At 38.5% G+C, this 12,275-nt stretch overlaps 1 protein-coding gene across 3 annotated transcripts in view; it reads left to right on the top strand.

Annotated features, from left to right (window-relative positions):
- Positions 1–12,275, top strand: part of arhgap46a (Rho GTPase activating protein 46a) — a 34,367-nt gene that overhangs the window by 19,085 nt on the left and 3,007 nt on the right. For all 3 annotated transcript variants that reach the window (XM_067388131.1, XM_067388133.1, XM_067388132.1), the window contains 5 exons: positions 4,404–5,706; positions 8,076–8,700; positions 9,480–9,572; positions 11,641–11,714; positions 11,800–11,999. In XM_067388131.1, coding sequence (XP_067244232.1) covers positions 4,404–5,706; positions 8,076–8,700; positions 9,480–9,572; positions 11,641–11,714; positions 11,800–11,999 — 2,295 coding nt within the window. The remainder of the gene's footprint in view (positions 1–4,403; positions 5,707–8,075; positions 8,701–9,479; positions 9,573–11,640; positions 11,715–11,799; positions 12,000–12,275) is intronic.

Genomic DNA, 12,275 nt, shown 5'->3' with positions numbered 1-12,275 from the left:
GTGAAACATACAATATGGTAGATTTAGAATGTGTTGCTTGCTGCAGTCAAAAGTAATGAACAATAATTTAGCCATAACCAGTAAATCTAATTGTGAGAGATTTTGTAGTTTTAGAGACCGTAGTGATTCCCACCCCGTTTGTGGTCAGGCTTTATTGCTCTTAATAATTTGAATTATCTGCTTAAGTTGTTTATAAGTCTTTTGAGAGCAGGGTGTGGAGGGAGAGGATGGGCCGGTCACGTGTGCGGTATGTGAAGAAGCTAGACTCACTGGCTCAATAGTGAGAGTTGTTCAGCTGTCCGCAAACAGCTGAGTCCTCTAGTCCTCAAGAGACCTTCTTTTGCTTCATTGAGCAAAGATTGAAAAGCAAATCATTTTCAGTGTTTATGTTCAGCAGGGATTTATTAAATTGATCAATATTGACAGTGAAGACTGTCACTGTTGAAAGATTTCTATTCTTTTGAACTCTCTATTCATCAACTGAAAAAATGGATTACGGTTTCTACAAAAATACTAAGCAGTTTCTTAAAAAAATGTTTCTTGAGCACCAAATCATCATATTAGAATGATTTCTGAAGAATCGCATGACACCAAAGACTGAAGTAATGATGTTGAAAATTCAGCTTTGCCACTATAGGAATACATTACATTTTAAAATATATTAAAATAGAAAGCAATGATTTTTAATTTGTAATAACATTTCACAATATTACTGTTTTATTGCATTTTTAATCAAATAATGGGATCCTTGATGAGCATAAGAGAAAAACATTTACACAGACCACAAACTTTTGAACGGTAATGTACTGTATATGAGTGTATGTTAATGCTGCTAAGTCTTTCACATCTGTTGAAAAGATGATTATCAACTCTGAGTCATGTTTCAGGTTTTTGCTATAGAGCACATTTCCTCTTCCTGTCCATACGATGAAAATAGCCCATTATTTCAGTTTTCCTCTTTAGTGTGGAAGAGTTTTGGATACATTGTCTTGAATGTGTTTTCCGATACTCATGGAAAGTCCAATGCATTCATAAAAATAATAAGGTTAGACACATTTCACCCTCTGTAACTCCTAATCTCTCGCCTCTGTTTGGACTATTATACCAGACGGCCTGGGACAAATTGATCCTCCCTGACTAGTTAACCTTATTTTCCTCACTGCCAAATTAAATTATCCAGAGTGGCTCTACAGGATTTTATCTTGCTTTTTTAGCTATGCTGACCTCCTTTACACAAAGACACTAATAAAATGTGTGCATGAACTATAATTCATCTATGAATTGTCATAATGTGCACATGGGATTTGGTTTAATCATTGGATAATCAATAAAATCAAAATGATCTTGGCCAAAAAATTTTTTTTCAGAATTATCTCAACATTTGTTTTGTGATACATTAATATGCTAGGTTGTCTTTCATCAGTCTGTTTGGTAGCAACTACTTTCCCTCTCCACAAGGATCTTATTATGAAACATTATGGTAAGAGAACCATTGCCATGATGCTTAACAACCATGCATTGTCCTGCTATTTAAACAATCCTGGTGCCTTTGAGTGATCAGTGGAAGGAATGCCAACGCTGATTCTAATACCAACCAAAGCAGCCTTCCATGACTAATCTCTCACTCTCTCAGTTTCTCTCTTCCGCTCTCATTTTACTAGTTTTTGTTCTTCGGTGCTTTCATGGTCACACAGCACTTTTTTACCGGGGGTATGTATAAATACAGTCTGGAACACGTCATGTGTTGGTGCCATGCTTTAGCATCAGGGACAAGAAGTCTTGCTGTAGTAACTCATTCACTTCTATTAGGGAAAATAAAGAGAAATATCCTATAGATTTGGTTATTTTTCTGAAAGCAAATAATCCAAAAGTAAGTTATTTATTTTGCTTTGTATAAAGCTATTCTGCTGACATTAGAGATGTTCAGATGTCAAGAAAAAAAGCTTGATTTATTGGATATTTCTTGTTGTTTTTCCCTTTTGAAATTGATGGATAACTATTTGGGCAACTGCTAATTTGTTTGAGGCCTTTTTGTCAACTATTTAAATGTCAGACTGGGTGTTACCAATATGTGTCTAGTTTCACCCAAAGGCTAGAAGGCAATGTATAAACTTACTGTTGTTTGGGGACATGTTTAAACAGGTTTTGAGTTTTACTGGTGTCTTTTTCCATGTCTGAGTGAACTAAGTGTCACTGATGTACTGTATAATTATTGACAAATTATTGTATGTTGTTCATTCAGACCATGTTCTCAGGTTCAAATTATTTATTTATTATGTTTTTAAGAGGGAAAATCATGACACGTGTGTCAGTTATATATTATATTACAATAAAAATGGTTATTTTCATTCTAATAATAATTCACAATATTACATTTTTTATTGTATTTTTGATCAAATTAATGCAGCCTTGGTGAGCATAAGATACTTTTCAGAAACATAAAAAAAATCTTACAGACCCAAAACTTTTGAACGGTAGTTTGTATTTCTGAGGAATGTTTTACAAGTCCAGCGGTAAAGCTGGCTCTAAATTTATATCTGCATTAGTATTTCCTCTTTGTACTGTGTAGTCCATCCTTTGAACTCTTTACCAGTCATTCCATGTGACAGGAAATTGAGTTGCCTGTATGCTCACATCGGCAGAACTCATAAAACAACAACTGTAAAAATCGTACTTACGTTTAATCTGTTGGGCTTACATAAACATCTCTCCTGGATGTTCAGTGTCACATTGGAGACCCAAATCTACATTACAGATCATTTCTGGTGTTGTGTTCCCAACATTTAAGCATATTCTTTGAGGATGTTATGTCATTGGGTCATGCCAGACACAGAAGGCTGAATTTCACAGGAAAGAGCAGCTACTTGTTTACAGTCTTCTCTTTGGTGGTTGGTAACACTCTCTGCCCCCTCTGTCACCACCTTGAGAAAACCAACACCATCTAAACATTCACACTGATTCAAGTGTCAAGTCCTCTCTATCAGTGTGACAGACTTTGAACATTGTTGATTGTTGTGTTGTCATGCCTGACAGTCTTTACAATGGCCTTGGGGCTCTGCCAGATGGCTGACTTCCAGTCTTCCTAGATGCTGTACCTGTCTGGCATTTCAAATGGCCGTTTATCTTCAAATATGTGAGAAATGGTTTGAGAAGAAAAAGGAACAATTCTAATGAGAGAAAATGCCTCAGAAGTGTTTTCCTCACTGCAATGTTCCTGTGTTGTTTCAAAATAAGTGTTTACGTACAGTCTGAAATTACTCTTATCTTTACCTTTTTTTTTTTTTTTTTTTTTTTAGTTTGGCAAGATCTGTTTTGTTTATGAAATGTAGAGGTGAAAGAGGAAGTGGGACCAGATGAGAGCTTAATTTGAGAAGTGACTCATTAAAAATCCCCAGAGGAGGTCACCTGAGCAGTTTTTATCAGAGGATTTCTTGGGGATTTTTTATTTTGGTATCCAGTTGTGTACTATACATAAAAGCTCTGCGAAAGCATATCACTCGTAGATTTCTTTCAGTACAGGACAGACTTTCATCTCCTCACACAATAACGGTAAATTAAGTATTTCTCTCTTTGCTTGTTTTTTTTTTCTTTCTTTTTTTGTACAAATAGGGATCATCTGCAAGTGATTAACTTTATTTTTTTAAACACCTATCACTTATTTTGTGTTTTCACTATGTATTTTAAACATTTGATAGGAAATTACTATAATAATGTATATATTTTTTTTTACAAGTAAATTAACATGTGATTAGGATTTAGGAGGCCACGTCTGGAAATGTTCTGTTGGGAATAGTGTGAGTACATTTGTTTCTAAATGATTAGTCTGCCATATGTGAACAGATTAGATGTTTTGTCTTCAGTATGCACCTCTGTCTAGGAGTACTGAAGCTGTGGGAGTTGTTGGGTTTACAAACAGAAGCAAATCGGTGTAGTGACAATAACATGTTGTAGGCAAACTCTCAAATAAGAACAATTCAAGGAACCACATTCATTTTCACCACAAAACAGTTTTACACTCAGACATTGTACTGTTTTAAAATCTATTTCAGTTGAACAATCATGGTTTTGTTTTCCTGACAATGGCATTATGGATGTTTAAATAGACATTTTATACTCTTCACAGACCCTTAGAGTCCCTAAATTGCTGAGAATTTAGCTCGACTTGTCTGGATGATAAAGGCAACCATGGAGATTTTGGGCTTGTTAAAGGCGTCATAAAGATGATTGGTTTTGGCTTCATAGATTAGCTTTTTAACAAAATTACTTGTACTTACTTTTTACTGCTTCACCTTCTGTAGATTTGTGTTACCTTCCGGTGTTACAAATTCTTTCCTTATTTTTGTTTTTCTTATTTTGACAAACTAAATTGCATTTTTTTTTTTTTTTTTTTTTACTTTTTACAGGCAAGAGCAAAGAGACACATCTCAGAGGTGGCAGCCCTCACCTGGATCCAAAGCTGCCATGTTGGTAAAGGTCAGCAGCATTGGCAGAAGCCAGACAAGAGGAACCGGTGGAGCTGCTTCACTTCATCTCCCACAGAGCAAAGCCAGTGACCATAATGCCTGCACACTCAATCCTGGCAGCATCAAATCTGTTTCAGGCTACATGCTGTCCCCGCAGGCTTACAAAACCACACCAGGAGGAAAAATAGCAGCGGACTCAAGGCAGGCCCACCACTTGAGGAAGGCGAGTAATGGCAGCTTCTGCCTTGTGACCTCTGGGGACTCTACAACGTCTCTACGACCACAGTCCAACTCACCAAGGCCAGTATCTCCTCAATATGGAGCAACTGCACGTCTCTATGACGATCCATCATCCGATTGCCCAATTTACGACGAGCCTCCAGTAGATATGGAGGTTGAAGGTGCTCACCTACACAATGGCCCATCCAGACACAATCACAGCCTCCAGAAGATGAAACTCCTCCAGCATCCGGGTCAGTCTCACACCGGATCCAGACACAAGAGAAACCCTTCAGACTATAGTCCAGCAGGCTTGGAGTGTATCAAGCACATGGTGAATGTTGATCCCAAACAAGGACTCCTTTCCACCTCACCGGTCCCATCTCCCAGCCCTTCTCCGACCTCAGCATCCGAGTCTCTGCTTCTCCCGACAAGGGGACTTCAGAAGGAGCCCGCCAGCCTGGAGAAGAAGCAGTCACTGAGGATCCTAGAAGCGAGTGTGCTCAGAGCTATGGAAGTGCACCACAGCCGGCAGGGCAGTCAAGGATCTCAGGACTATTCCACACCACCACCTCCCGCCGTAAGCTACCAGGACTCAGGTTACTCAACTGGCCCATCACCTAGCCTTCGGAGAAAAAGCAGGAGGAGGATAGGTGCTGGAGCCCAGGGCCGACCCGGTTCAGTGGGCAGCACCGGGGAACTTACAGCCCTGAACGAGCGCTTGATGGAAGAGATGAGGGAGGTGGTCAGTCGCTCAAACACCATGCGGGAGACCAAAGTTAGTTTGGATTCTGAGATGTCTGAGAGCTCTTCCTCGCAGCGCACACACAGTGTGGGACGGTGTTCCTCTAGGGAGGACGTTGCATCTTGCAGCAGGTCAATAAGCAGGACAAGTAACCATCCCAGTATGGCCTTCACACCTCTGGAGCTTCCAGGACGGCAGAAGCGGACTTATGAGAAGGTGGACACGCTAGAGAAGAGTGTGACTTTGTCCTCACCAGAGACTGCTGGACCCCCCTCACAGGTATATCATAGAAATTTTCAGTTTCAATAACTTTTCAATAAAGTTCAATTTGTTAACATTATTTTGGTATCATGAACTAACACTACGTTTCCAGCATTTACTAACCTTCATTAAAGGGATAGTTCATCCAAAAAAGAGCATTCTGTCATTTACTTGAAATTATTTGATGAAACTTTCATTTTTGGGTGAACTTTCTCTTTAACGTTAATTCACTTTTCAAGTATAAATTAACATTTTGTTTATGTATTATGAACAAGCTTGAATTAACAATGAATAATAGTATATTTATAGTTTAAATACATTAACTAATGTAAACAAAAAAAATCTTATTGTAAAATCATGTTACTGGCAGTCTTCTGGTACACTATCACTTACTTATAATGAGCTTAACATTTACATGTCCTCCATGGGAGTTATTTTATACAGATTTACAGTCTCGTAGAAAATATGTGTATGAACTTCTGGCACAGTGTATTTTCCACAGATCTTGAGTTTCAGCATCATTAAAAACCAGACGTCGTATTTGTTTAATCTCTATGTGGGACTGTTGTGAGAACGTTTTGTTTTGGTTGAAGTTTTTCATGCCTGTCTGATTTTTTACTATAGTCTTTATAAGAAACAGATTATTGTGTACACCTTACACCAGCCATTATAACATAATAGTGATGTAAAATATCAGTCTTGAAGTTATTTCAGTCTAAAACATAAATTGCAATGAGGCAACAGGCAGTATAACAACATTTTTCTCTTGGGTATTCAACATTGCAGTCAGGCAAGTTAGAGGCAATTCCTCGGCTGCACATGATTCTAGTTAAGGGCAATGATTTCACTCAAAGGAACGGTTACTGCCGCTCTGACCCGTAGCAAAGCTGTAATCTGTCCTCCCTCAGTGATGAATTCTATCTGCATTGTTCAACAGCCAGGCGCCCAGAGGACTGTACATCTCAAATGCCTTCAAGAACTTACTACTTGGGTTTCGATACAATCAACTCTGGAAACATGAAAGGGATTATTTAGGGCTTTGAGACTTACAGGTGCTGATCGTTGCAAACGTTTTCATTACCTATTTAAAAAGAGGCGATGATATCTACTCTCTTCACGCCCACCTCTTCCCCCCCACAGTCCTCTGATACGAGTCCAGCAGTGAACTGTCTGGGTAATGGGTGAAATGCCAGAACGTAGCGGAGCTGCAAAACACGATGCCTATTGAGCAGGAAGGATGGCTACTGTGGCCCATATGGTAGCATCGCTGACACAGACGGGACAGTTGGGTCCTGGACAGGCGTGGTCACTGTACCGACCAATTGTGTATCTACAGTGCAGCTTGATAGGGGTTTGATACCTGCTGGGGATTGTTCCATAAGCTGATGACATCATAGGTCACCTCATTCCCTGGTGTATGTCATTTCACCACACTGGCAATTTCAGTGTGCCACTTCCCAAAACCTTTGGCAGATGAGAGCGAATAAACGTAAAATGGGGAACCATAGAGAATCCTTCCATAAAAGTGGTGTTATTGTTAACTAAAACTATTAAAATTATTTTTGTTAATTGAAATAAAGCTGAAATAAAATAAATTATAAATAAATATTAGATTATTAGAAAAAAATATATTAGATTTATATTAGAAAAAAAACATTGTTAAAAAACAAAAACTTATTTGAAATAAGTGCAAGTTGACATACTAAAATCATTGAATGTGAAATAAAAAAATCTAAATAAATATTTTTCTATATGAAAATGAAAATGAAACTTGAAAATTAAAAAATAAAAGCCAATTATATATATACTAAAATAACACAGATCTGTAATTTTAAATTTAATAAAAAAACGTAATTTTAACAGACAAACATTGTTTCTACAAACATGAACTCTTAATTGTCTTGCTTAAATGACCTCTATGAATTATTTCATTTTGACCCACAGTGTCCTAAATACTCTATATTTTGTATAAAAGTTGGCACACACACGTTGTGTCTGGATTTTGTAAAAGGAATACAGCTTTCAGTACAGCAAGAGAGACAATGACTGCATAAGGGACCTTCTTACAGAACACAATTCCTCTAGGGATCAAAATGAGGCCATTGCTGGATTTGCACTATTTTTTAGAGACATGGAAGGAGAAACAACTTCCTTTTAATGTCAGCTATTGGTCATACTTCATCTGTATTGGATTTTAATTCTTTTTATGTAGTGTTTAATGGAGTTTGTTGTGATTTTCATGTTAATTTACAAATTTAGCTTAACAGAGGGACAGAGAGCCAAGTTTAGTAAACAGCAGTCAGAACAAACTGAAGCTGTGGAAAAATAGATTATTATTTTTTTTAAATTATGAATACTGTTGTTCTCACCGTGTTTCTCCTCTGTAGGCGGGAACTCTGGAGCCAAAGGTTCAGTTGGACAGCCGAAAGAAAGGTATGGTAGAAGGCCGAACGGGCTCACTCGGCCCTCATCGCCACGTAGCCAGCGATACCAATTTGCAGGGAGGTGATGGTGGGGCTTACCAGCTATCCTATGCCACCCTCCGTCAGCCACCACCCCCAGACGCCAACATGGCCGACTGGGCTAGCAAGCACCTGAACATGCACACCCAGGGCCTGTTCCGCCGTCGAGTCTCCATCGCCAACATGCTGTCCTGGAACCGCGGCTCCATCAAGAAACCCATGCTGATGACCAATGACCGCACTGTGCGCAAAGAAGCCTGTGAGATGTTTAAGCTTGTCCAGGCATACATGGGAGACCGACCTTCACGGCTGGACCGGCGACATGCGGCTCTTCTCATTGTCACTAAGTGCTGGGGCATGCAGGGACTGAGGGATGAGCTCTATGTCCAGCTCGTGAGGCAGACCACAGGCAACACCAGTCCACGCAGTCTGGCTGCAGGCTGGGAGCTTATGGCTGTGTGCCTTGCCTTCTTCGCTCCTTCACCCAAGTTCTGCTGCTACCTGGAGGGCTACATTCAGAGGCACATGGAGCCAACCAATGACAAAAAAAGTGAGTTCGTCATTTAATTAAAAATCAAGTAAAAATATATAATATATAATCTTGCTAGTTGACCCACTTTGTCACTTTGTCTCGCCAAATCATCAAGAAGTTGTTCACACAGGACACATTCTTGTGTTCTAACTGAATGTAACAGAAGGCCTAAAGACACATTTTTAAAACTTGTTGTTGCATCTTAAAAATGTGAAGAACACATCCTGTGTGAAAAGCCCCGCAAGTCAAAGTCAAAGTTTTGGGATGGTACTTTTTTTTTTTTTTGTTACAAAATAGATCTATTTCAAATAAATGCTATTCTTTTGAACTTTCTATTCATCAAAATATCTTGAAAAAATGTATCACTGTTTCCACACAAATATTAAGCAGCACAACTGTTTTCAACATTGATAATAAAATGGAAATGTTACCAACTCAGCATTTTAGAATGATTTCTGAAGGATCTGAAGACTGCTGAAAATTCAGCTTTTCCATCACAGGAATAAATTACGATTTTAAATATATTAAAATTAAAAAACAGTTATTTTAAATTTCAGTAATATTTCTCAGTATTAGTTTTACTGTATATTTGATCAAATAAAGGACTTTTCTTAAACATTAAAAAAATCTTACCTCTTAATATGCAATTAATTGTGATTTAATTAATTTAACTAATTTTATATATATAAAAGATAAATATATATCAAAGAAATATATCGCAAATTAAAGCAATATTTTATTTATGGAGTGTTTACATTTTTTGTTTCATTTTATTTTGCTTTTTGTTTCCTTTACAGTAACCCAATACATACTGGACCAGCAGGATATTAAGAAGAAAAACTCAAAGTCAAGGAAGAAGAGAAAACAGAGCTCAGAGGAGGAAGCAGAAGGTAGTTTTTCTTTAACCCCTTAGCATTCCTAAGGTTTATTTTGAATGGTATTTGTACCACAGGTGATACAGTGGAATGCTAACATGGCTGTTTCCTTATCTGAGACAACTTCCTTATTATCTGAGACATCCTTATTTGGAACAACAACAAAAAAAGAATAAATTGACCAAAGTCACTTTGTTCAGAGGAAAGTTTGTTGAAATATGCATTTGAGAGATTTTCAAGAAACTTGGAATATGTAATGGATCAGTTAGAGATATACTGCACAATTATGAAATACACTGAAGAAGAATTAGATGTTTTATATTGAGTGCTCTTCAATTGTGGGTGCATTAGCAGCATTGATTATTTGACATGTCAATAAAACTATTTTAATTAGCCCTTTCGTGCAGTACGCATCACGTGTGCTAATCAGTAAATGACAATGCCTCCGTATGGTGACACTTTAACCTTGTTACTGTTACCACAATGATTGGCCCTGATGATCTCATCAGATATCTGCCTACACATAGCTGTGGCATTGACCACAGTGAGGATCCCTCACACTGATTTTCACTGCTTGCAGGCATGGCATAATAGTGACTCACAGCCACTGCTGCAGACCTACTCATGAGCCGTTTCTAGTCACAGGATCATTAGACTAGCACCAGCAACCACTGGCCACTTGAAGGAGCAGGATATGGCTCATGTCTGCCATGGCATGCAATGATTTTGAATCATTCATTTGGATCTGATGGGCAGATGTCCAGATAAGTGGGTTGAGTTCACAGATAGTGCTGTAGCTGAGTGTGAGTCATTATGGGGGGATTCTTAAGGCTAGATCTGCTCTTTATGTAAGGCAGGCTCAGCTGAGGAGTTTATTGGGATGTTAAGCTGGAAACCCTGATGACGGGGCTGCTGTAAAACAGGAATTTACTCATCCCTCTGACATAGGGAGTCACCACAAAGATCTGTGTGGTCTCATTTGTGACCTCTGAAAAGATTGTTGTTTCCTCTGGCTTTCCTTCACTTTATTGTTGCCTTTCATTTCAAATGAGGGCAAGCTGTTGCTTCAGAGCCAGACCACCAGCACTTAGTCATACAAAATATTCAGAATTAAGCAGAATCTGTATGTTTACCCTGTAAACGAACTGTTTAGGTTCAGGAATCTGAGGAAAAAAAAGAGATCAAGGGTAAATTTATAACGCAATATCTCTCATTAAACGTAATTGCAGTCTGGTGCAGGGAAATGAACAAGAGGTTGTGTCAACACACATGTGTGTCACCTGTTTGCCATAAATCTGAAGGGGTGTCGAGTTTGGGGCACATTCCAGAAAAGATGCTTTTTATCGCCGCACAAGTTTTTACCATCTGGCTCCTTTAGTTAAGATCCGCAAAGCCTGCAGTGACGGTATTAGAAATGCCCCCTATGGATTTAACTTTGGAGTTATGAAGATCTCCTGTGAAACCAGAAGAGACCGGCTGTGGTTTCTCTAAAATACTGAGCATAGACTGCTATAAATTCAACATTTCCGAATGTACAATAAATCATAGTGATTCTACAAGTCTGGAGTTTGTTTCAAAATCTGCTATATCTGGGAATATCATTTATTCTAAGTAATGGAAAATGTTCTGCGATGTGTACTTTTATAGTCCATGGCATGAATGACAGAACACATAACAGAATGACAAAACAGCACATTGATGAAACACAGTCTAGTAGAAAACCCCTCTGTCTGTTTGTTTCCTCTCCTACAGTTCACATGTTGATCTGATGAGTCATTGCTAACAGAATGTGCAGGCTGGATTTCCTCCTCCACACTTTTGATGGAACCAAATAATTTTTCATTCATTGTTAAAATAGTGACTCATTTTGAAGCTTCACTCTTTACGTGCCGCGGTGATCTCATGATCACTGATGCTATAGCAACAGCAGCATTATGGAACTCGCATTCCAGACAAAGAAAAGTGACTAATTTCTCAAAGTGTTTGTCTTGTAAAACAGGTTTTGATGCATTAGATGTATATCTGTCTGTGCAGGTCCCATGTCTAAGAATAGTAGGAATAACTCGTGTCTTTTCACCTCTAGCGCTCCCCATCAGCACATATGCCAAGTACTGCTACCGGAAGCTCCAGAAAGTGGCGGTCACTGGAGGGAAAAAGGTGAGTTTTTAACATATACACTGAAGAAGAATCAGATGTTTAAGAAAGAAGACAATAAGTAGCAATTCCTCTATTTCCCATAAAGGGTCTTCGTAAGCCAAGCTTGGAGGAGGTGGACCACAGTCGACGTGCCATCATGACCCCCTCACTATTCGGCAGCTCTCTAGAGGAAGTGATGGAGCGGCAGAGTGAACTCTTTCCAGACAGGAAGTTGCCATGGGTGCAAGTGCAGCTGTCGCAGTATGTGCTGGCTCTGGGTGGAGCTCAGACTGAGGGGATTTTCAGGTAAGACTTGCTCAACTTACTGCTAATTAGACAGAATTGAAGAGCAGACTATATTTTACTATACGAGTGTTGCAATATGACATGCAAATAATTAGAAGTTGCAATGCTACTAGCTCAACTACATTTTTCAGTAATGTGACATTAGCACAGCTAAAAAAAAAAAAAAAAAAACCTGAAATTTAGTGCAAATGTATCTGTTAAATACTCTCACACTGATTGCATGTTTTTGCTCTGACTGCAAAAATAAATCATATCATCACATCATTTATTTAAAAG

This window comes from Chanodichthys erythropterus, chromosome 6 (genome assembly GCF_024489055.1).
Source record: "Chanodichthys erythropterus isolate Z2021 chromosome 6, ASM2448905v1, whole genome shotgun sequence".
Lineage (NCBI taxonomy): Eukaryota > Metazoa > Chordata > Actinopteri > Cypriniformes > Xenocyprididae > Chanodichthys > Chanodichthys erythropterus.
This window is presented reverse-complemented; position numbering and strand designations above follow the sequence as displayed.